This window comes from Enhydra lutris, unplaced genomic scaffold (genome assembly GCF_002288905.1).
Source record: "Enhydra lutris kenyoni isolate GAN:26980312 unplaced genomic scaffold, ASM228890v2 scaffoldscaffold66, whole genome shotgun sequence".
NCBI classification, from domain to species: domain Eukaryota; kingdom Metazoa; phylum Chordata; class Mammalia; order Carnivora; family Mustelidae; genus Enhydra; species Enhydra lutris.
In genome coordinates, this window is record NW_019154150.1 from 11,966,366 (window position 1) to 11,990,959 (window position 24,594).

A 24,594-nucleotide genomic window follows, 5' to 3' on the forward strand; every position below is an offset into this window, starting at 1 on the left:
AGGTAGAAACTTTTAGGTGTTTAAGAGCGAAAATGTTCATCTCCCTCTACAGTCAGGCTGGGCTCCTCAATATTCTTGTCAGCCACGTGATCATTTCTGGGTCTGCTCTGAGCCATTGCCACCCCCAATCCAAATCCCTCCAGCCTGAAGATCTGCTCACGTCCTATCCTTCCTAGGAAACCCCTGCCTGCAGCACTCTGTGTCATATGCAGTGTCTCGCCCAGATCTTGTTGCCTTTGCTAACTTAAGGCGTAAGAATTAAGCATTTGTCCTAGAAACCTAGGCTTTCTTCAGTAATGAAATTTCTGAAACAAAACTTCTGTTTACTTCTGTTACATGGAAGCACCAACTGTTTGATGAAATTCTACCCTGAGGGCACCTGGGTGGCTTAGTCAGTTAAACATGGGGACTGTTTGATTTGGGCTCAGATCATGATCTCAGGGTTGTGAGATCAAGCCCTGCACTGGGCTCTGCACTGTGCAGTGGAGCCTGCTTAAGACTCTCTCTCTGCCCCTCCCCATCCGCTCAGCTCAGTGTGCATTCTCTCTCTTAAGTAAATTCATTCATTCATTCTACTCTGAATTCACTTGTCAGTTTTAAGACCTGAGAGCAATGTGTCACATTAATTGAAGAATGTAAACATATATATAATTTGTAATATATTTCATCCTCTAAAGTAAACTAATGACTTTCTTACAATTTTTCTTTTAATTTTAGCAAGATCCGTATATAGCATCTATGGAACACCATACTGATTGGGTAAACGACATTGTACTTTGTTGTAATGGGAAAACATGTAAGTACTTCTTCGGATTATTGGGCTTCTAGAAGTTTTTTATTCAATTTTATATGCTTTTCATTTTTTGTGTACTTTTTTATTGATGTTTGACATATATACAGAAAAGCACACACACCTTGAGAACCCAGCTTAGTAAATTCAAAAGGTGAACACCCATGTCTGCATACAGATTACCAGAAGCCCCTTGGACTGTCCTTTCAGTCACTCCCTTATGCCCAAAGATAACTGCTTTCCTGTTCTGAGCACTGTAGATTAATTTTTCCTGCATTTGGATTATATATAAATAGACTGATAGCAATATGCATTCTTTTAGCCTTATTAATGTCTCTTTTTGTTCATGTTATGGTACAATCCATTTCTTGGTTTTGCAGTCTGTGTTAGAGAAATTTTTCTCAATCAGATTAGTTGCTCCTTCAACTGGAACATTAAAAAAGTTTTCCCTGTCTCGTTTAAAAAATATTTGAGGGGGGCCTTGGTGGTTAAGCATCTGCCGTCAGCTCAAGTCATGATCCCAGGGTCCTGGGATTGAGCCCCGTGTCAGGATCCCTGCTCAGCAGAGAGTCTGCTTCTCCCTCTGTCCCTCCCCCTGTTCGTGCTCTCTGTCTCTCTCTCTCAAATAAAAAATAAAATCTTAATAAATAAATAAGCAAATATTTGAGACAAAATACAGTAGGTTCTAGGAAGAGCTTTTTGGGGTGTGTGTGAGTGTGTGTGTGTGTGTGTGTGTGTTTGTGAACATTTTTTTCCAAGTATGTTGCATTGTTATAAGTCTTTAAAATGGTGAAAAGTCTTACTACTCAAGTTTGTTTATTCTTTGCCTCTTCTAGTAATATCTGCTTCTTCTGATACGACAGTGAAAGTGTGGAATGCACATAAGGGATTTTGCATGTCAACACTAAGGACACATAAGGTAAAACAACAAATGTAATTTTCAGTATCTCTAGTATAATACTGAGATCTCGCTACTTTATGTGGCTCATTTCCTTACTGATCTAGTAGATCATTGTATGTGTGTTCTGTTACAGGATTATGTAAAGGCCTTAGCGTATGCCAAGGATAAAGAACTGGTAGCTTCGGCTGGGTTGGACAGACAAATATTCCTTTGGGATGTGAATACTTTAACAGCACTGACTGCTTCAAATAACACTGTCACAAGTAAGGTGTTTGAAAAAAATTTCTTGAATTCAAGTTGACATAAAGAATGGTTTATGAAACGTCTTTGATAGGTTTGCATCGAGACAGTGGTTCATATTTTGAGAATGCTTCTACCTACAGTGTTCTAGCCCCCAGGAGTATGCTTGAACAACAACGAGCTAATTCCTCGCTGCAGTCTAAAAATGGTAACTTCTTCAGGTGTAACCTGGTTATTTTTGCTACAAGTGCATGTCTTAGCTCCCTAGGTAAAGTAAGTGTAGGTTCCTGCAGGGCAAAGGAATCTGCCTTATCTTCACTTTGTACCTCCCACAGCATTGCCTGACCCAAAGCTGCAGTCTCAGCAGATACTGTTGATAGAGGTGGTGATTACTTGACAAAGTAGGCAGTTTCTGACTCTTAGAAGTATCACTATGTCTTATGAGCCCTTGAGTTGATGGAGTTGATGGCAGAGGTGAAGAACACCCAAAGGAAAGAAAGAAAAGGCCTCCAGTACCGATTTTAGGGGACCCTTTCAGAGCCGCTCTATACAATCCAGCCGATTTCAGAAGAGTTCAGAGGGGTTGGGTGCCTCTGGAGGCAATTCACAGACATTCACCACTGGTTAATAGCATGGGTTTCTCATCAGCTAAGAGATCTCAGATTACCAGATCAGACCCAAACAAGTCTAGATTTGAAACTCAGCCTCACAGCTGGCTCAACTTACTAGAGTCCTCTAGGCCAGGCGGCAGAACGGACACGTAGGAGCACCTTATTGGCTAACCCTGGCCTGGAAAGCCTGTGTTCAGGATCTGAGCTATCTAGATCCCTACATATAGGTCCAATTTGTTGTGGCTGTGGAATTCTTACACTGACATAGCTAAAACAGTTTTAAGATAATCTAGGATGTGTGCCAGGAAGGGCATGTTAAAAGAGACTGAGGTTTATAATTTCTTGAATATTGTTCTGCCCTTTTCCCCAGGAAATATGCAAAACTCTAAACACTGCCCTCCCTTAGTTCTCCTTGATTTTTCACCAGTGCATCATTGTAGTGATTCGGCACCTGGTCCCTGCTGGGGACTGTCATGACAGATCATTTAGTTTTCTCTAGATGGAGGGTCTGCCTCAAAGAGACAGTGACAAGAGGGAACGAAGCAAAAGAAGTCAGAATTGTCCCAAGGTCAGAGACCAGTCTTAGGGTAACAGATTCTGCAGTAGATATATCTTGCTTAGAATTGTTTAGAGAGGTTACCACACAGGTTGATTTATGATTACAGAAATCTGAGAGCTAACATTTATTGAGTACTTACTACAGTAATTTTCTAAATATGTGCTTATATTAACTGCTTCACTCTTAAGTCCTCAGTATGTTTATTTACTTTTTATTGAAAATTAGGATCAAATTGTATAGACAGTTTTATATGAAACTTTTTTCACCTCAGTAAAACTTAGTTCTGAATCAAAGAGTGTGAGCATGATTCTTGCTACACATTGCCTAATGTCCTTCCAAGAGTTGTACCAAACAAGTTGTACTTACCCCACAACTAATGTATGAGAGTACCATTGTACTATTTTTGAGAATTGTTAGCTCATTGAAAATCTGAATTGGTAGGTGAAGATAATGTTTTTTGTTTTGATTTGTGTTTCCTTGAAAATGATGAGTTTGGACATATTTTTCATATTTATTAGCATATGTGTATCTATGAAAATACATTACTTATGTCAGTAGTTTTTAAATAGCAGTGCAATTCAATTTGGCAAATAATTATTGAGCACCATGCTCAAATCTAGAAAAGATGTAAATTTTGATAACAGTCTTGTTTAGAATGACCTCCATCATAGCTAGATTTCTTTTCCTTAGAGCACTCACAAAGATTTTCTTTTTTTTTAATTATTTTCTCACCATAGCACATATTCTTCCCAATGTCCATCACCCAACCACCCCATCCTCCCCAGCCCTCTCCCCTCCAGTAACCCTCAGTTAAGATAAGACTTTCTAAACCAAATAATTAAACTTAAAATTTTTGCTGACTAGCTGCCGAACAGCTGACGATTTTGTTAACATTTGCTTCGTTTATCCCTAATAGCTTCTTCTTTAAGTGGGAACAAAGATTCCATTTATAGCCTGGCAATGAATCAACTGGGAACAATCATTGTATCAGGGTCCACTGAGAAGGTAAGGGGGAGCTTAACGGGTATATTTTAACACTGGAAAACAAAGACACCAAAATAATTTGATCTGTGTAATTACTAAATATATAGACCATGGTTTTGCCTGGTGGGTGCTAAAGGAAGGGTTTTATTTGAACAAGCAAGAATGTAACTATATAATTACTGTCATGTGTGGTGATGGGGGCAGGGTAGATGGGTGGGGGAGGCCTATTTGTGTTTTGACATTAGAAAGACTTCCTCCTACTTGAGAAGACTGGGGGCCTCAGCCAGTGTTCTTTGGCAGAACAGTATTTCCTTCTCAGAATGTAATGGTTGTCATTTGACTTCTAAATCATTTATCATTGAAATTTGTTCATGGATATACACAGGTTGTATAATATTTTGTTAAAATACACAGGTTTTAAGGGTATGGGATCCAAGAACGTGTGCAAAACTAATGAAGCTGAAAGGACACACCGACAATGTCAAAGCACTGCTGTTGAACAGAGATGGCACACAGGTACGTACATGCACATGCACGTTTACCTAAGGACCTTGTCCAGAATTCCAGGCACCAGAAATGTCCCCGCTTTCTTGCCTAGGTTGATCTCAACCCAAAGCCACACATAAACTGTGGTGTACTTTTAAAACCTTAAAATACTCAATTGTATATAATAGTAATCCACATTTTGAAATTACTCTGTTTGCATCACTTCTAAATAAAGGCCAAACAAAAAGTTCTCTCAGAATAATACTTATGTCAACATGTATATGCAGTTATGATGTGTATGGGACAAAATAATTTAAAATGTTACTTTGTATAAAGCAAAAGGAAGTTTTGGTATTGAATGCTTTGTGCTAGTGAATTAAGGAGAAATTTGCTGACAGTGGGTCTGACTTTGGGCAAATCCTGTCATTTGATTGTAGATACAGTGTATAAGTTTAGTCACCTGTCGTAATACTTAAGAGTCAGCACTTCAAAGGAAAACATCTTGGTAATGTTTGAACATGTACTGATACTCTAGTATTTTGTTGGGTGCATAATTCTGTTTGTTCTGTAGCAGTGGGAAAATGATCTTTCATCGATGTAGATGATAAAAACAAAAACCGAGCACCATTTTCAGTTAAGACCTAACACTACCCTGTACCCCTGCCTTCCCCAGCCATGTTTTCTCATGGGCCAGGGAGAAGCCCAGAGCTAACTGGAATTGATTGCGAGCAGGTTAGCAAAGGGAGAGTAGGGAGGTGGTGCGATGAGAGGTGCCATCACTTCTGTGGAAATTACATCATAGGAGCTGCCTCACACATGGACTAGAGAAACCTTTGTCTCCAGAGGTGAGAGAAAGGTTTGGAAAACTAGCCAAAACCAGGAACTCATCTTCAGAACCAGGCAAAGAGAGGCTTGAAGGTGCTCATGGAGGTCTTTGGAGATGCAGAAGGATCTCGATGTTAATGTACTTTGTGGTGTGGCCTAGAGGAGAAAATTTCATGTTACTTGTCCTTAGCTTACTCATCTGCAAAGTAGGGACCATAACATTTAGTTTGTATGATTGTGAGAAGATTACAAATAGTAAATATATACTGTCTATAGGCCATGGCATTTTCTAGCATTGTTGAGTTCCTTTCCAGCCCCATTTTCTTGAGAGTTCAAGAAGCCCAGTTCGGTCAGCTCCTCACTGTTTGCAGTGTAGCTGTTGGGCTACACCTGAGATTGCTGCCCCTGCCTTGTTCTGTGAGGTTCGTTCAGGATTTGACTGTGTCTTGTGGTCTTCATGGGACTGAAATGGGACTGTGGGCAAGATGGTTTTCAGTAGGAAGCTAATGGGCTTGGCAGACTTTCTAAAGCTGCTCCTGCTGCTATACTCCTTGCCTTGTTTCCTAGCTATATAGTCATGAATGTGCTTTTTAGGTAGCACATATGGTTACAGATGCACTTCATGTAAAGTCAGCTCCACTTACTGTAAGCAGACCGCTGGAAATGCTGCCCTTGAGTGGTAGAGCACATAATTACACAGATACCACCCTCCTTGAGTTCCTCCTCCATCCATTTTCCTTCTTGGCAGCTAGAGGCGAAATATAAACTTAACCACCAACTACACAGCACACTTAGGGAATTGATCAACAAAACAGCAATAACAACTACTTGTTCAAGTCAAAGGAGAAGAAAGAACCCTTTGACTACTGATTCTCAAACTCTTGTAATATACAAGAGAGATAGTTAGTTGCTGGACAAGAGCACGTACTGCATCCCGCAGAGTTGCCCTGCAAGCTTCTAATGTAGGATCTCTGGTGGCATCGGGAGTCGGGGACTTGTGATAAGATATGCATAATAGGCCAGTGAATCCCATTGACATCCCCTTCATTTGTTGTGTTGTTTATTTAGCAAATCTTACTATTTGAGGACTGTCGCCGCTGTAGTTGTTTTGAATGGTGCCAATATTATTGGGCCAAGCTACCTGACATTTCATCCCTTGTACTTGCTCAGGCAGTTGCTTGAGGAACTGGGACAGTCTTCCATCTTGGTTTGAGTCAGTGGCATTCTTCTGTGTCCCTCACAGGGTTTTCTTATCATTGAAGTTTTGCCAAACCTAGCTTAAAGTCTAGGGGTGTTTAAGCATCAAGCCACTCCTTCCCCCAACTTACCTTACCCACTTTGCTGCTGACTGTTGACAGTTAAAATTGCATATACATTCCAGAAACACTTGTGTTGGTCAGCAGCAGCCTGGCCTCAATACACTGGTTCCCCTTGTTTCTATTGGCAAAAGCACAAAAACCTGATCAGGGCTGTAGACTCTGTGCCCCTAAGTCTAATGTAGTTGAACCATTCAGTCCTTCTGTCCTAGTCCCAAGAATTACTTCCTAGTGACAGGGTCTTCACGTTTATCCAGTGAAAGGGTGGAGGTAGTGGGAAATGTTTGATGATTACTCTAGCCTCCTACAAGGTAGCAGGCACTAGAATTCCTATAAAATAGGCACATCCTTCAACCATACTACCAAATGCTGCAAAGAAGTTGGCCAGCATTGTACTTTATTTTTATTTTTTTTAAAGATTTTATTTATTTCTTTGACAGAGAAAGAGACAGTGAGAGAGAGAACACAAGCAGGGGGAGTGGGAGAGGGAGAAGCAGGCTCCCTGCTGAGCAGGGAGCCTGATGCGGGGCTCAGTCCCAGGACCCTGGAATCATGACCTGAGCTGAAGGCAGATGGTTAAGGACTGAGCCATCTAGGCGCCTCCAGCATTGTACTTTAAAAGTAATTGTTGTCTCCTTAGGGGCCTGCTTTTTAGTGGTCTTAGATTACAGTTGCCATCAGAGATTATTTTGTGTTCAGTATCAGAGTTGATACAGCTCTGTTCCCTCATCTGCTTTTAGTCATACGTTTAGGTTTGGGACTTAACTCTTCCCTACTACAAATTGCCAGGGCTACTAGGACTTCAGCCTATCACCTTAGTTTTCCTTATCCTAAAGTTGTCAGACCTTACTCCCTGGAGATACATGGCCTAGATCTGAGGGATTAAAGCTACACTAACAAGGGCATCTGGGTGGTGCAATTGTTAAGGATCTGCCTTTGGCTCAGGTCATGATCCCAGAGTCCTGGGATCAAGCCCTGCATCCAGTCCTGCATCACACCCCACATCTAGCCCAGCATCAGGCTCCCTGCTTGTCAAGAAGCCTGCTTCTCCCTGTCCCACTACCCCTGCTTGTGTTTTCTCTCACTGTCTCGCTCTCCTTCTCTCTGTCAAATAAATACATAAATAAATTTTTAAAAATAAATAAAGCTGCACTAACAGCTTTGCCACCTCAGAGTAGCAGTTCTTCTTGGACGGGGGAGCCCCTCCTTGGCCTCTCTCCATCAGATTGCATGGGTCCTCCCACAGGTATGTCGGAGGTCTGCTTAAAACTTCCTCTAGACAGTTTCCTTGTTGGTTAAGCTCTTGGTTGCCTTGTCAACCAACTGGAGTAAGGAATTAAAACACTGATGCCCCTGGCAATTTATGGGGGAGTCTTCTAGTGGGTGTTCATTTAATTAAACATGTCCAGAGATCTAAAGGCCCCTTCCAGTCACAGGGCACGCCAATAAATCTTAATATTCTTGAAGGCCTCATCTATTCAGAAACTTTTAAGTCTCCAAGCCCACAACTATCTTCTCTTTTTTGAAGCTCTTTGCCTTCTTAATTTCTTACACCAGCACCAACAGTTGCTTTTTCTTGACACCATTTTTCCCCCAAAGAAGCAAGTTTTTATTCTCTTCTGCAAGTCACCATGGTAACTGGTAGTGAACCCCAGGCATGCTGAATGTGAATGTGGTGTGGCCAATTCAGCCTCTTTCTATCAGAGTCACAGTGTGCTCAGCCCTACTTTGTGTGCCAGCATCTTCTATGGAGTTTATGCTCCTGAGCCTTCAGAAAGTGTCAGAATTGCTGATGTTAACTCTGAATGCTGAAGGTCCACATTTTATATTAATGTTGAACTTAAGGCTCAGGTGGGAAGTATGCAAGGTCACAAAGAGTGAGTGATAAGCCTGAAACTAGATTTTGCTTATTAATGGAATTAGTGACTCTTATTAATGGAATGTCAGAGACCTTATTAATGGAATTAATGACTCTTATTAATGGAATGTCAGAGACCTGGCAGGCCATTAGGAATCCATTGCCGTGAGGGAGAGGTGAGACAGAGGTGTGACCTAGGGCTCCAAAAGACCTTTTGGCCTAGTGCAAAGGTTGTCAACCTTTGTACCAGAATGACCTGGAAAGCTATCAAAACACAGATTGATAGACCCTGCCAGAGTTTTTGCCTCATCAGATTTAGAATCTGCCTTAGCTTTGGAATCAGACCAGGAATCTGCATTTTTAACAAGTTCCCTGGGGATGCTGATTCTGCATGTGGCCAGGTAGGAGAGGACAGAGGCAATTTTGCCCAGAAGTTTCCTCTGCTTTAGCATGTACTGTTGCCTTCGGTCATTTCAGCCTGTGGTGCATGCTTATCAGAGGTCTTCATCAGAGGCAGAAATACGGGTTGTTAGACGTGGGTGTTTGACACTATAGAGTCAGGAGAGGCACCAAGTGCAGAGCACAGCAAAGCAGGAACTTTTGTGGCTGGAACTTATTCTAACTCAACTTTCTCCGTTTTCAGTGCCTTTCCGGCAGTTCTGATGGGACCATTCGCCTTTGGTCCCTTGGCCAGCAGAGATGTATAGCAACGTATCGAGTCCATGATGAAGGTGTTTGGGCTCTGCAAGTCAATGATGCCTTCACACATGTGTATTCTGGAGGAAGGGACAGAAAAATTTACTGTACAGACCTAAGAAACCCTGACATTCGGGTACTAATTTGTGAAGAAAAAGCACCAGTTCTCAAGGTACGTTCCTTATTTTAGTTTAGTGGTTAAGATTGTTACATGTACTAGCAATCTGGCAAAATCTGTATGAAAACATGAATCAGCTGTGGAGTTGTAAAAATAGGTATTTTAATTTTCATTAGTCACTTATAGAAGAAATTGTGACTTCTTCGGTACCTTAGTGACATGTAGCTGCCCCACTGGTGAATCCCAGTGCGATTGGCCCACATTGCTCCTGAGCTCAGTTGGCCTTCCTAACCTATCCTTAATGGAGGGATGTGACAAGTTCAGTTATCTATGAGCAGACAACAGCAAAGTACAAGTATGTCCACTGCCCAAGAGGGAGGATGTGGAAGAGTTGCTCCAGAAGAGAGAACAAGCCAGTTCGTACTTCAAACCATGACTGCCTCAAAGTAGTCCTGATTGCTAATCAGTCAGGGTGAAAGGGTACTCCAGAAGCTGTCCACATTAACACCTGCTGAAAGCGAAGCCTGGACTGCAGAGTGGCCTTGTCATCGTATGACAAGTTGCTCGGTTTCCCTGATAATCTCAGAACTACACATTAAAACCATAGTAAAGAGATTTCCAGATTTAAAATGGAGGCATAAGGACAGCACTACTTCCTTTTCACAGAAGTCATCCAAAAACAAGAAAAGCAAGAAACAGAACTGCAGATACCCACGGAACTAAAAGACCCCTGAAACCCAGACCACAGTATAAAAGGAAGGGCTGAAAAAAGGAATAGAGATCGAATGAGACCATTGAGGCGGTGCTTGTGGCCTAGGAGCGCACACATCCTGTCCAAGTATAGCTCTTCAGCATAGGTGTCGCCCCCGGAGGACAAAACCAGTAATCTAGGGAAGCAAGGGAGTTGAGGCTGAAATCAAGATCCTGTGCAGGAAGCAGGCTGCTGGGGGCCAACAGCAGGGAGGAGAGACACTGCGTGTGAGTCCTGCAGCTGCCAGGATCTCTTGGCTGTGGAGGAAAAGGTGCAAGAACTTAGTGGTGCCATAACTGTGTGTTAGAAGAAACATCACTTTGAACTGAAGAGGATTTCTACTTGCTAGGAGTCTACCTGTCCCACTACTCCCAACCTTCAGTTTCCTGGCACAGGAAGAATAGTGGATGACTGGCCATAGAGTGATTTCGTGTTCATGCTGTCTATATGCATGGATGTAGGGATGTATTTCTGTGTGTTCTAGTTTAAAAATACGGAAGGTACACAGTACACAGATATACTGTTCTTAGGTGAGAGAGGTGAATTATGTGGGTACTTGTCACTTTTGCTATGTTAGAATTTTTTTTGCTACAAACATTTTCAAAGAGAAAAGGAGACCTACTTCCTTATTACTAAAAAAAAAAATACAAAATACAAGAGTAACAAAAACAAAATTATGGTAAGTTACCCTTTTGACAGTACCCATTTGGATCCCCTAATTATTTAATTTAAAATTACGCTGAAACTTTCAGCCACTGTTTTTGGTTGAAAAGTCACCCCTATTATATTTGTAAAGGCCATTTGTCCTTTAGCAGAGACACTCCCTCATTATTCTGTGCAACCCTAGCTTTTACTGCCTGCCACAGTGCAGTCAGCATACAAACATGGGATGAAGGAGTTGTATTTAATAATAGGTAGCTAGTTCCGGCAGCTCAGGAGAGTCTGCATTCCACAGAGCGGTGTTTTTGTGCTTTGTTTTCAGATGGAGCTTGATAGATCAGCTGATCCCCCTCCCGCAATCTGGGTTGCCACGACTAAGTCTACAGTAAATAAATGGGTAAGGGAACTGCCGTATCCCTCACAGAGGTTTGTAAACATGTGGTTTGTTATCGCAGACCTGCCAGATACCAGTAGCAAATGCTCAAGATGAACCTGACGCTCGGTATGCTTTTGAACAGTGCAAAAATCTGAAAGCCTCTGTGAGTGCTCTGAAGGATTGTACTAAAATTAAGATAATAGTCCAAATGAAGCTTCTGACTTCTTGGTCAGGAGCCAAGATAGACATTTGATGTGCCTGGAGTAGGCACTGTTGCCTGATAGAACCAGTAAATGTTAGTATAGCATCTGAGCTCACAAAACTGCCTTCAAACACAGGCAGCCCAGGTCCAGGTTTTCCCCACTATCTAAAAGTTCGCTTCCCACCATTATGATTACCCATTGTCTCTAACCAGAAGAAATCGGAAGAGAATTTTTGCTCTTATAAAATGGTGATTGCTTCTTTGTCTTTACACCGTCTTGGCTTATAAAAGATTTCATACGAGTGCTTAACTTCTGGATAGCAGGGAATAACTGTACCAACATGGCAAGGACACTTGTTAGGTTTCTGTTCTTCCAAGTGTAAGAGAAAAATAGAAAAATTGTGCTTTCAGATTCATTCCTTTTTTCCTCATAGCATGAAGAGCAGGGATAAAAATAGAGGATAACGAAAGAGGTCATTATTAAAAGTGCTTTTAATTCTTAAATGTTCATTAAAGAAGATTTAAGTTTTCTTGCTTACCTGACTATATGTGGATAACAAAAGAGATAGAGTGTTTCCATTTGTTTCTGTTTATACACCAGTCAAGTGGCCTTTCTCAGCTTTCTCGGTACTTGTAAAAAATGTTACATATTTTGTCTACATTTCATTGTCCCAATGTGAGATCAATATAACTTTACCTGGAAGAATGCCTACTTTTCCTTCCAAAAAGACAGTATTAATATTCCCATCTTAATCCTTGGTTTGTTTCTTGAAGTCGTGGTAGATAATTACACTTTATGATTAAGTATTTTTTGGTTGATGTTACTGTTTTGGTTTTTCTCATTTGTCCTTTGTTTTTCTTGCCACTTTAAACAGATTGGCAAAGCTTAGAAAGCATAAAATGATTAAAAAATGAATTTTGTTCCTTTAGACCTTGAAGGGAATTCATAATTTTAGAGCCTCTGGAGATTATGACAATGACTGTACAAATCCTATAACACCACTTTGTACGCAGCCTGACCAGGTTATTAAAGGTGAGTAAGGAAGGTGGAAGGTATTTATCTTTTACCGAGGCTAATTATAGTTAAGAGGTTGACAAAAATAAAGGAGGCGACCTTCCTTTCAGTGTAATTCTGATGTCAATAGAAGACACAGTGTATTGGTTTATTTTTAATAGAAGAAAAATATTCTTTAAATGCTAGTGACTTTAAAAAGCAGACTTTCTTGAGGTAATCTTTTTGCCCAGCGTCAGAATAGTCGTGGTCTGCGGCGGGCTAAGAACCACTTTATAAATCTAGAGGGTTGAATGTTATCTTTTGGCACAAGTCAGATCTGGTCCCCGACTTCTCTGTGCTTCAGCTGGAAGTGGCAGCTCTGACTTGAAACACCCGAGTGAGGAGTAGAACGCTGAGCAGGTGTTCATCACAGTTCGGTGTCCATGCTGATGCCTCTAGAATCACATGTGCATGCAGGGGGCAGAGTTAGAGATGGGACTGATCCAGACATCTGCTGTTATCACTTGAACTTTTCCCAGTGGTTCAAACTGTTTGCCCTTAACAGTTTTCCACTGGCAGCCCCTCGAAGGAGGGAGTTTTTTCATCTATAATCTGTTTTTTAAAATCAGACAGTTTTGGGGGCACCTGGGTGGCTCAGTGGGTCAAGCCTCTGCCTTCGGCTCAGGTCATGGTCTCAGGGTCCTGGGATCGAGCCCCGCATCAGGCTCTCTGCTCAGCAGGGAGCCTGCTTCTCCCTCTCTCTCTGCCTGTTGCTCTGCCTACTTGTGATCTCGCTCTCTCTGTCAAATAAATAAATAAAATCTTTAAAAAAATAAAATAAAATAAAACCGGAAAATTTTTCTTAGGTTTGCCTTAAACAGCCATATATATATATATATATATATATATATATATAAAACTGTATGTGTATCTTTTGACTCACCTTCTCCTTTCTGGTAGATTGTATGATTTCTGTTGTTACATGCCAATGAGTAATTACTGCCATATGGTGAATTTAAACAGGGAATTATTTTCCTAATTGTGTGGTTTTTTTTTCCTTTAGGGGGTGCGAGTATTATTCAGTGTCACATTCTTAATGATAAGAGACATATATTAACCAAAGATACCAATAATAATGTGGCATATTGGGATGTATTGAAGGTGAGTAACTTTTTGTACTAAATATAGGTTATTGGGTCATGTATCCCCTTTATTTTTTGTTATAAAATATATATATGAAATAACCAAATTAATAAGTACATAATTAAGATTAGACTGCAAGGGGCGCCTGGGTGGCTCAGTGGGTTAAAGCCTCTGCCTTCGGCTCAGGTCATGGTCTCAGGGTCCTGGGATCGAGCCCCGCATAGGGCTCTCTGCTCAGTGGGGGCCTGCTTCCCTTCCTCTCTCTCTCTGCCTGCCTCTCTGCCTACTTGTAATCTCTGTCTGTAAAATAAATAAATAAAATCTTTAAAAAAAAAAAAAAAAAGATTAGACTGCAATAATACTTTTTTGGGGGATGATACTTTTTTATACAAGTATTTAGATGAGACCATAGTTTATTTATTTATTTATTTATTTTTTTTTTGAGGCCATAGTTTATCTTAAAAGCACCTAAAATTTTGGTGGAACCATTTCTGCTGTGTTATATGCTGCCTTACCTTAAAGTAAATATATCACATTTCCTCATCCTTGACATTATTGACATTTTGGGCCAAGTAAGTCTTTGTTGAAGGGGCCAGGATAGAGTGGGATCTGTCCTGTGCATGATAGGGTATTTAGCACCATCCTCAGCTGCTACCCAGCAGGTGCCAGTAACCACCTTCCCTTCTACTGCAGCTTCAGTTGTGATAGCCAAAACTCTCTCCAGACATTGCTAAATGTTTAGGGGGAGGAAGGAAGAAGCAGCATACAAAATCACCCCAGGATGAGAATCCTTACAGTGCACAAAATAAGTTTAGCCATTTCTTAGGATTTATAGACATCACCGTGAGTGTCAGTTACAACTCTGGGTCATGTTACGATGACCCTGTGGGATAGTTAGATGTTTTAAACCATTCAGCCACATTCTAAATAGCACTAAAGAATTTATAGGCAGGGCGCCTGGGTGGCTCAGTCAGTTAAGAATCTGCTTTGGGCTCAGGTCATGCTCCCAGGGTTCACATCAGGCTCACTGCTCAGTAGGGAGCCTGCTTCTCCCTCTCTTCCCTGCTCATGCTCTTTCTTGCTCTCTCTCTCTCAAATAAATAAAATCTTTTCAGAAAAATTATAGGCAGGTTGAAGAGTTTGCTTTTCTTGGTGGTGATAGTATATTTGTTCAACATCTATTTCCTGAATTGAATGAATATTGTGTCCAGAGGACTGTGCTGAGAGTCAGATAACAGAAAGTCTGTACCGTGATCCCCTCTGGTAGGAACAAGGGTAGGGAAATGGGAAACCTTACAGATAAAAAGACAGACAAAATTACAGGGTAGTTTATGGACAGGGGCAATTACTTACAAGTAGAGAAATCAGGCGAGTGTCTTCGTGATGGAGAAATCATTTGAAGAAGGTCTTAAAGAACTCCAGCAGATGACTAATGGTAAGGCATTTTAGAAAGAGGAAATGAGTGACAAAGGCACAGGAGGGAAGGTGGTGCTCATTCAGTGACTTTGACTTTTGTGTAATTGGAGACTAGAGGGAATGTTGGGGGGAAGCAGTAGGGGTGTAGGGGTGAAATGTGCCATTCAAGTAATTTCCCAGAGAGTCTTGAATACAGGCCCCATGGTTGGCCTTCTTTGCTGTTCCCTAAAGAATCTAAATCTAAGATTGTACTGGAGCGGGAAGAATCCCATGCCCAGAGCAACAGTGGTCTGTGCGATGGGGAAGAAGCTGGAAGGCCGTGTCTTCAGCATAATGACTTGGGGATGTAAAGGAAGAGAAAGATGTTGGATACATGATAAGGAAGAATTGAAAAGCTCTGGGGTTTTGGTTAGGCTCCTGGTTAGAAGAAATGTCTGGATCTAAAGAATAAAATAAACAGCTTGCTTTCTGAGAAGGAGGGACTGTCTGAATAGAAACCTTGGCCTGCCTGACACTTTCCCTCCCCATGGGCATGGGTATGGGAAGTCACATAATGAAGCAGTTGCCTGGTGAGCATGGTTGCAGAGTAAGAGGCTTTAGTAGTTGAGTGGAAAATGAAATTGCAGCAGACCCCAAAAGTCATCTGGTTTTTCTTAGGATAGAGATACACTTCTTGGGACCGAAGACTCATGTTTGTTTCAGAGAGGGGTTCTGTGGAGACTGGGAGGGTCCAGAGCAGTCCTGAGGACCTGGTCAGCAGGAAATTGACTACTCTCCCACTGACGTGGCCTTCATTCTGGCCCGTGGCTGGGCTTCCCCTCATGCTGCCCAGCACCTGATGCTCTCCAGAACATAACAGAATCTAATTGGGCCAAGCTACTCTTTCCTGGTGGGCTGACTGATTTTCTGCCTGTGGATCTGATGTTCTTTCTCTCAGGCAGATTAGCCAAAGCCTTGGTACAGTCCTGCTGTCTGAATGGGAGGTAGCTCTACTTAGATGGGACACTGACCTGGCATGTTCCATAATTGGCATTTTTTGTGTCTCCAGCAGCTTTCAGTACCCAGACACTAAGCCCTGAAATGTCAAGATCAAGTGACTTGGAGTGATGGACATGACATTAAACAGAAGTGGGGAGTCAGGAGTATTTAGGAATAATAGGCTCAGAGTGAGAGAGTTGCATTCTAATCTTGGTTCTGCTAGCTACTAGCCAAGTGATCTCTGGAATATGCTGAACCTCTCTAAACCTCTGTCTTTATTCCTAAAATGTGGGTGGCACCTATTTCTTGGTGAGGTTAAGGAGATGTTCGAGAAGTATTTATCATAGTGCCTGGCGCATAATAGTTAAGAGGCTGTTCACTAATACAGGTGAGACATCAGATATTTATCTGGATTAGGATGGAATAAAACAGAATCACGAGGAAGGTATTGAGACCTGTGGATAAGGGGGAGCTTGAATAAAAGGGAGTATAAACAAAGAAGCAGAGTGAGTCTCAAGTTCCTGGGTCAGATGGTTTGGTAAGTGGAAGTGATGGGCTGGGGGAGGCGATGTAAGAGGGAAAATGGATTGTTGGGAAAGGGAGAACATGATGAACAAGACAGTGAGTTTGAGTTTATGTGAATGTCTAGATAGATAGGTCCTCACACACCAGTAAAAGAGCTGGGCCAGAGAAACAGGCTCAGCGGTCAGCGGCTGGTGGATTATAACTGAAGCAATGGGAACATCAGAGTTTCCAAGGGATACGTCAGTACTGAAGAGAGAAGAAACCAGCCATCACCCTTTAGGGAACTGTTAGAAAAGAGCAAACCACAGAGGTATATAATAAAAAGGAGTTGGAAAACCAAGAGCCAATGAATGGCAGGTCAAGAACTAATAAGCATTTCCCCAAAGGGCTTGTGGTTAGCTGGCCTATGGAGAGTTTATGTCCAATTTGGAATGTAATGTGCCTGGGATTTAACCAGTAGGAAGGATGGTGTTGGGGCGGAGGGGTGGGGGGACAGCAGCCTTGAGGGAGTCCTAAGAGCCCTGATAGAGTGGATTGTGGAGTGATTGGGAGGTAGTGGAGCAATCGTGGATGAAATTTGACTTTGGGGAGGTGGGCAGGAAGAGGATAGAGGGATGGGAGGGTCAAGCAAAGGTTTTGTTTTGGTGTTCTCAGGTACTTTTGAGATGGGAGTAATGGGAGTGTGTTTGCTGCTTACGGGGAGAAGCTGGGAGAGACATGAGAGGGCAGATTCCCCAAGAAGTGAGGGGATCTGGAGCACAGCAACAAGGGGCACTTTTTCCCTCACAGTGGAAAGAACAGTCGTACTGAGTTAAGGGGATTTTGTCAAGGCTTCTCTAATTTGGAGGAGTGGAGGTTTGTCCTGTGCTGAGGCACAGTGAGGGGGGTGACAAGGCCAAACAGGAGGAGGGTAAGATTTAACCGGGGTGTTGTGGGGAACTGATTTTGGAAACAGAAGAAACCCCAGGTAGCAGCAGTGGTGAGGCTGCAGACCGTACATTTATGGTGGGAATATTGGCAAGGATTTGAGAGGCCGGCATGCCCTGTGTATTATCCATGTGGATGTTGATGTTGTCCAGGACGTTTTTAGACTCTTATTTTTTTTAGACAGGTGTGAAAATGTGTAAAATTTGGAATACCTAAGTCAGAATCGGTTCAACACTTAATATTGATAATTACTATACTTTCTTTTTTGCTGTGTAGGCATGTAAAGTTGAAGACCTGGGCAAAGTGGATTTTGAAGATGAAATTAAGAAAAGATTTAAGATGGTATATGTGCCAAATTGGTTCTCAGTAGACTTAAAAACAGGGGTAAGTTAGCAGCTGATATTTGTACAATTGGGGATAGTTGAAAGTTTCTGATACAGCTAAAAATTAGGTTTATTAGTTACAGAGTTGTATGTGTTTAAGTGTGGAGACAGTAAATTTCTCATGATAATACTTACAAAATGCAGTTTTAAAATGCCTTTTGGTATCTCTGTAAATTAAATTGTAGTTGGAGTGAATCACATGAAACATTTTCGTTCTAAGTCTGCGGCTTAGCTCCTTAGTCAAATAGTACAGATAAATAGGGCCTTAGAGGCTTATTTGGAGAATGTATTGGAATGGAATGCCACTTACAGTTTTTTCTTTTGACAGATGTTGACTATTACTTTGGATGAGAGTGATTGTTTTGCTGCTTGGGTTTCTGCAAAAGATGCTGGCTTCAGCAGCCCTGATGGGTCAGATCCAAAATGTGAGTTTAAGTGTCCTTTCTTCCTTTCCTCCTTTCAGAAGAGAAGGTGGATCTGTGCTGAGTTGGGTTTTCTTTTTGTTGTTTCGATTTGTTTTTTGCTATCTGCTCTTTTATTTTTTTTAACAATATTTGAGGTTTTTTTTAAATCATATTCTCTCTTAAAAATGGAAAATACTATTCCATTTTAGATGTTTTGTGGGGTCTTGATTTTTCTCACAATCTGTGGTTTAGCTTTAACAATTAAACACTCAACACACTCTCTACCCTTAAACCTTTCTGGAAATCTGATAGGGTAGGAAAAGTGAAGCTGGGAAACAATTCTGTTGTTTTCCTTTTTTTTTTTTTTTTTTTAATTGAGATATAATTGACATAACATTAGGTTCAGTTTCACATGTATAACATGATTCAGTATTTGTATATACTACAAAATGACCACAAGTCCAGTTAATACTCATCATCACAGTACAAAATTACACATTTTTCCCCTTGTGATGAGAACTTTCAAGATCTACTCTCTTAGCCACTTTGAAATATGCGTTACAGTATTATTAACTGTAGTCACCATGTTGTACACTGTACCCCTGTGACTTTATTCATGTTATAACTGGATGTTTGTACCTTTTGACTCTCTCCACTTCCCTACCCCCTGCCTCTGGCAACCACCAATCTGTTCTCTGTATCTATGAGTTTTGGTTTTTAGTTTTGGTTTTGTTTTTTTTTTTTAAGATTCTACATATAAGTGAGAGCATATGGTATTTGTCTTCCTGTCTCTAACTTATTCCACATAGCCTTCAGGGTCCACCTAAGTTATTGCAAATAACAGGATTTTGTTCTTTTTTATGGATGAATAACATTCCATTGTACATACATATCAGGTTTTTTCTTTATACATTCATCCATTGGTGAACACTGGTTGTTTCCGTATCTTGGCTATTGTAGTGAACATGGGAGGTCCATATATCTTTTCAAGTTAGTGTTTTCATTTCTTTCAATAAATGCCCAGAAATGGAATTGCTAGGTAATATGGCAGTTCTATTTTTAAGTTTTTTGAGGATCCCTTGTACTTTTTTCTACAGTGGCTGCACCAATTTACATTCCCACCACCAGTGCACGAGGGTTCCCTTTTCTCCACATTTTCCTGAACACTTGTTATTTTTTATCTTTTTTTTTTTTTAAGATTTTATTTATTTATTTGACAGAGAGAGATCACAAGTAGACAGAGAGGCAGGCAGAGAGAGAGAGAGGGAAGCAGGCTGCCCACTGAGCAGAGAGCCCAATGCGGGACTCGATCCCAGGACCCTGAGATCATGACCTGAGCCAAAGGCAGCGGCTTAACCCACTGAGCCACCCAGGCACCCCATTTTTTATCTTTTTGATAATAGCTGTTCTAGCATGTGAGGTGATAGCTTGTGGTTTTGATTTGCACTTACCGGATAGTGACATGAGCATTTTCTCATATACTTTTTGGCCATCTGTATGTCTTCTTTGGAAAAATGTCTATTCAGATCTTCTACCCATTTTTTTTTAAATATTTATTTTTTTTTAAAGATTTATTTATTAGAGAGAGAGAGAATGAGCAGTGGGGAGGGGCAAAGAGACAGAGAAGAGAGAGAGAAGCAAACTCCCTGCTGAGCAGGAAGTGTGATGCAGGGCTCCATCCCACAACCTGAGCCGAAGGCAGATGCTTAACCGACTGAGCCACCCACGCACCCTGGAAGATTTTATTTTTAAATAATGTCTACACTCAAGATGGGGCTCAAACTCACAATTCTAAAATGAAGTCGCATGGTCCACTGACTGAGTGAGCTAGGCGCCCCTTTCTGCCCGTTTTTTCATTGGATTGCTTGTTTTTTTGCTGTTGAGTTGTCTTATGAAGTCCTTATAATATTAACCCCTTATCAGATACATGATTTGCAAATATTTTCTCCCATTCCATAAGTTGTCTTTTCATTTTGTTGATGTTTCTTTTGCTGTGCAGGAGCTTTTTATTTTGCTGTAGTCCTACTGACTGACTTTTGCTTTAGGTGTCAGATCCAAACAGTCACCAAGCTCAAGGAATTTATTTGCCTATGTTTTCTTCTAGAAGTTTAGCGGTTTCAGGTCTGACATTCAAGTGTTTAATCTATTTTGAGTTAATTTTTGTGTATTATGAGAAGAGACTCATGAGAGTCTATTATATTTTGTTGATTATATCTTTGGTTGGTATTCTACGAATGTAGCATGTAGACATACCTGATATATATAAATATAATTTTAATGACTCTATATGGAAATAGTTCTTAAAGAGTGTAATTCCTGTTTTTATTTGTTCATTTTTAATGAATGTCTATATCTGAACAACCAGATAGAATGTCTGCTCCATGTTATTACTTCTTTAAACATTCTAAGATAAATTTTAATAGATGCAAAATCTTTCAGGTCTTGCTTTTAAACACCATTGGCATTGGGTTTAGAATTTAATATCAGAATATGTGGAAATGTAATTTTTATTCCTTTCCCTCTGTTTTTAGGCTAAAACTAATAACTGTTTTTCATTTCTTTTCATCTTAATTAACTCTTTTGCAGTGAACTTAGGAGGACTTTTACTCCAGGCACTGCTAGAATATTGGCCTAGAACACATGTGAATCCAATGGATGAAGAAGAAAATGAAGTAAACCATGGTTCGTGTTTTTGTATCAGGATAATTGATTTAAAATTACTCAGGAGTTTAGGATACTTGGAGTGTTTGTTATTCCAGGAATGTTTAAGAAACTTTAAGAAGCATTTGCTAAGTCATGACATAATAAATAACTTGGGATGTGCCCAGTTTATCCCGCTCCTTTCCACATATCAAAGAGCAGTCTTAACTGAGATTCCAAGAGCAATTTCACTCAGTGATGCTGCTCAGGAGGGGTTAAAAAAGCCCTACATATTCAAATGACCTTTGCCCTTAACAGCAAGCAGCTTGGCAGCCTTCTTCCAAAGGTATTTCTCAGAGTAGCTGTGGCCCTGGGGGACTTATCTCCAGAGACAGCTAATGAGCTGCATTGAACGCCGTTTGGGTCCTTATCTCGTCATGGTTCACGTTGGCCTGAAACACAGACATTACTGAGTCTGATGATCTACCTGATCTTGTCTCTAAACGTTTCAGAAGATCAAATTCCAACTCAGAAGTGTCAGGATAAGTGAACGAGTATGTGTAAGAATTAATGCACAGAAGACATTGTAAAGCTGTGTGTGCCACAGGCAGTGGCAGCAGCTCGCTCTGGGCAGCAGAGAACATGTTTTGAATTTACAAATTGGGTTCAGTTTGAGGAAAGGGAAGAAAAAGAACTTAAACTTTCACAGCTCATATGTTACAGCCGGTCAAAGAGTCTTTGAGTCCCACCTACCAAGGACTTACTCTGCTGAATATGAATGAATCTCTTGAGTTCTCTGAAGATTCTGCTGAAGATGGCCCACTTGTAGTGGTCAGCAGTGACGAGGACCTCCTGGTAGAGATTTATTCTGGCCGACCAACTCATCCGAAATGATTTTTGGAGTTAAAATCTCTTGTGCAGGATGGCATCTTCCCTTCAAGCCATTCTTCTGTTGTCCCTGTCAGAGAGGGCACTGACCCCACCCATGGTGACTTTTCTTTCATGTCACCGGGCCCATTTCCCTCCCCATCAGATGTACAGTGGGCCTGAAGCCAGAGAAACTCAATGGAAAAGTCTTTCCACAAAAGCTTGAAAAAGCTAAGTTTTAGTGTGGGCTCTGCTCTTTATCAGCTGTGTCGCTGTAGGCATGTAGTTTCCAGTTCTTGGCTCATCCCTCTCCAACTGCAACGTGACAGACAGGGTGCCTTTAGAGGCCCACTAAATAGACAATAAAGGTAAAAAACCAGAAGTACAGTCAGCACCCCTGGCATCAAGGGTTTTGTTTGGGGAGTAAGGAAAAGTTAGAGGAAACCCCAGATCATCCTTAGAATCAAACTGCCATAGTAAAGGCAGAGCACGCCCCTCCCCGCCCCCCCACCTCTCAGACAGAAGGCTCCTTGTGCCTGTGTGGTCATCTGCTGTACCAGCATCACAACCAGTGCACTTTCAAGAGTCATGTACATTATACTCGGTGAGCAGCTCAGGTGTTCGGACGCCTGTAGTGAGTTGCAGGCAGGGGTGGGCAGAGATAATTGGGCATGGACTGCATCCTTTAGGGACTGACATTGTGGTAGGGCAGAGAGCTCCTCAGAGTAGATGGAACATGGTAAGGTCAGAGGGAAGATTGGTTGTTTCTCCAAGAGAGGATCTGAAAGTGCTGTAGGCTCAGAGGGTGAGGTTGCTTCCAGATTCACCAGGGATGCCTTTAGGGACAAGGTGGCACTGGAGTGGGGCTCAACCGTACTTGGTCAAAAGATTACAGAGAAAGCAGAGTGAAATGAAATCTACAGAGAATAATAAAAAAGAGGTGTCGACTTCACTGAGGATTTTATTTTTCAACAGTACCTCTGCCATTAAGCAATAAATTTTTTTTTCTGGCCCAAGAGATTTTTCTGAGCTTGATGTTCCACACATGCGCACACACACACACACACACACACACGTGCGCACACACATGTGCACGCACACACACACAAAAGCATATTGCTATTTATAAACAGGCTGTCCTACCCTTTCCTGTGGCTGAAGTAGAGTTCTCCTTGTTTCAAGTCTCAAATATTAATCTTTTCTATTAAAATTATCTAAAGTTATAGTCATTTCCCATAAAGTACATTACAAGTTGCTTCATTTCTTATTCTTTGTAGAAATTTAACTTTGATTTTTTTTTCACCTTTATCTGACCCTGCTGACTCATCAGACTTTTAGCTTTGAAAACTTGGCAATGTTTGAAGCTTGTAGAAACAAAATGTTTAGAATCTGTGTTTTTAGCACTAGTTCTGGATACTGATGTCATCTGCATCTTTTCCTAGTAAATGGGGAGCAGGAGAACCGAGTACAGAAGGGAAATGGATATTTTCAAGTGCCCCCTCACACCCCTGTGATCTTCGGTGAAGCTGGAGGACGCACGCTGTTCAGGTATGAGTGTGGAGTGCTGGAGACCTGCCTAAGAAATCATCCCCTTTGCTAAGAAGTACTGATTCAAACGTCGTAACTTGTTCTAGGAGTATAAGGGGTTCAGAAGCTTTTCCAACTCCATGAGATAGTTAAGTGTCTGATGCTATTAGACCACGTTCTAATTGAGAACTGAGCCTCTTGTGTTAAAATGAGGTCGATACTTTGCTTTAAGGCAGCTTCTGTGGTGGTTTCTACAGGAAGCTGTCACTTTCTCTCACTTAGCTGACATGACTGTTGGGGTCAGGAAATCCCCAGAAGTCCCTGCTTATAGAATAGCATCAGAGAAGGTAACTTCCCTCAGGCTGAGCAGTCTGTATAAGGTGGGCTGGGCTGCTCCTGAGAACCGTTGTGCTCAATGGTGCGCGACTTGAGGAACGAGGCAGTCCTTCATGAGGCCGTGCTGGGAAGCTGGACTGGCTTCACCTCAAGTGGCCAGCCAGGCCCTGCTGGAATCACAGGGGAGAGCTCAGTAGAGTCTTCTGTAGGGCCAAAAGTAAGAAAAATGCAGGACAGAATTCTCTTTCCCTAAGCTCAGAATTCTTTTGCTTTCCGGTGGTTTCCTGAGAGTGTGATGACCAAAACAGTCCTGAGCCCTGTGATGTGTGGAGGCCTGGGCCATGCACTACAGCCCTGGCAGGGGATGTTTCTTGAGTATTTTGCCTGCAGCCAGCATTCCTATCATCACCCGAGGACTCAGAGAAGCAGCTCTAGTATATGCGTGGCCTCAAGGATGCGGGGGCCTGAGTGTTAGCACCTGCCGCCCCCCTTAGCCGAGTGAGCCATGCTGCCTGGCTGCACTCCATTGCCTCAGCTGTCAAGTGGGGCTCATCCCGAATGGACGCTAGGGTCCCGCCCTCTAATGTTTGTTGACAGTGGTTTGTCATTTGTGCTGCTATGTCACTGACTACCTGACGGGTTATGTTTAGGCTGCTCTGCCGAGACTCCGGGGGTGAGACTGAGTCGATGCTTCTTAATGAGACAGTGCCACAATGGGTAATTGACATCACTGTGGATGTAAGTGTCCTCCACTCCTGTTTTGCCCTTTTGTTCTTTCCAAACACAAAGGAGATTAAGAGCAGCTTTAGACTGTACAGTCTTACGTTAGTAAAAACTAGGCTGCCAAGGGGAACCCTCCTCAGCTTCCCTGCAGTCCCAAGGTTGCGGAAGAAGTACTGGTAATTAGTTATGTACTGTTTATATCCTGTTGGAGTCAGTTATAACCGTAATATGTGCTCATTAAAGAAAATAAATGAATCAAGTGAAATGCCCATCTCTTTCCCAGTCATTCCTCTCTTCCACTCACTCCTGTCCTTCTCCCTAGAGGGGATAAGTAGTCCTAGTTCAGGCCATAACCTTC

The 24,594-nt window shown here is 41.7% G+C and overlaps 1 protein-coding gene across 3 annotated transcripts in view; it reads left to right on the top strand.

Annotated features, from left to right (window-relative positions):
- Positions 1 to 24,594, top strand: part of LOC111159164 (WD repeat domain 48) — a 46,492-nt gene that overhangs the window by 15,376 nt on the left and 6,522 nt on the right. The window contains exons 3-16 of one of the 3 annotated variants that reach the window (XM_022521597.1): positions 722 to 796; positions 1,627 to 1,709; positions 1,825 to 1,954; positions 4,018 to 4,106; positions 4,500 to 4,601; positions 9,214 to 9,438; positions 11,118 to 11,192; positions 12,304 to 12,406; positions 13,431 to 13,528; positions 17,633 to 17,740; positions 18,068 to 18,164; positions 20,730 to 20,825; positions 23,093 to 23,198; positions 24,164 to 24,251. In XM_022521597.1, the coding sequence (XP_022377305.1) occupies positions 722 to 796; positions 1,627 to 1,709; positions 1,825 to 1,954; positions 4,018 to 4,106; positions 4,500 to 4,601; positions 9,214 to 9,438; positions 11,118 to 11,192; positions 12,304 to 12,406; positions 13,431 to 13,528; positions 17,633 to 17,740; positions 18,068 to 18,164; positions 20,730 to 20,825; positions 23,093 to 23,198; positions 24,164 to 24,251 (1,475 nt within the window). Of the gene's footprint in view, positions 1 to 717; positions 797 to 1,626; positions 1,710 to 1,824; positions 1,955 to 4,017; positions 4,107 to 4,499; positions 4,602 to 9,213; positions 9,439 to 11,117; positions 11,193 to 12,303; positions 12,407 to 13,430; positions 13,529 to 17,632; positions 17,741 to 18,067; positions 18,165 to 20,729; positions 20,826 to 23,092; positions 23,199 to 24,163; positions 24,252 to 24,594 lie in introns of all 3 variants that reach the window. The other 2 variants (XM_022521595.1, XM_022521596.1) reach the window with 2 other exon arrangements.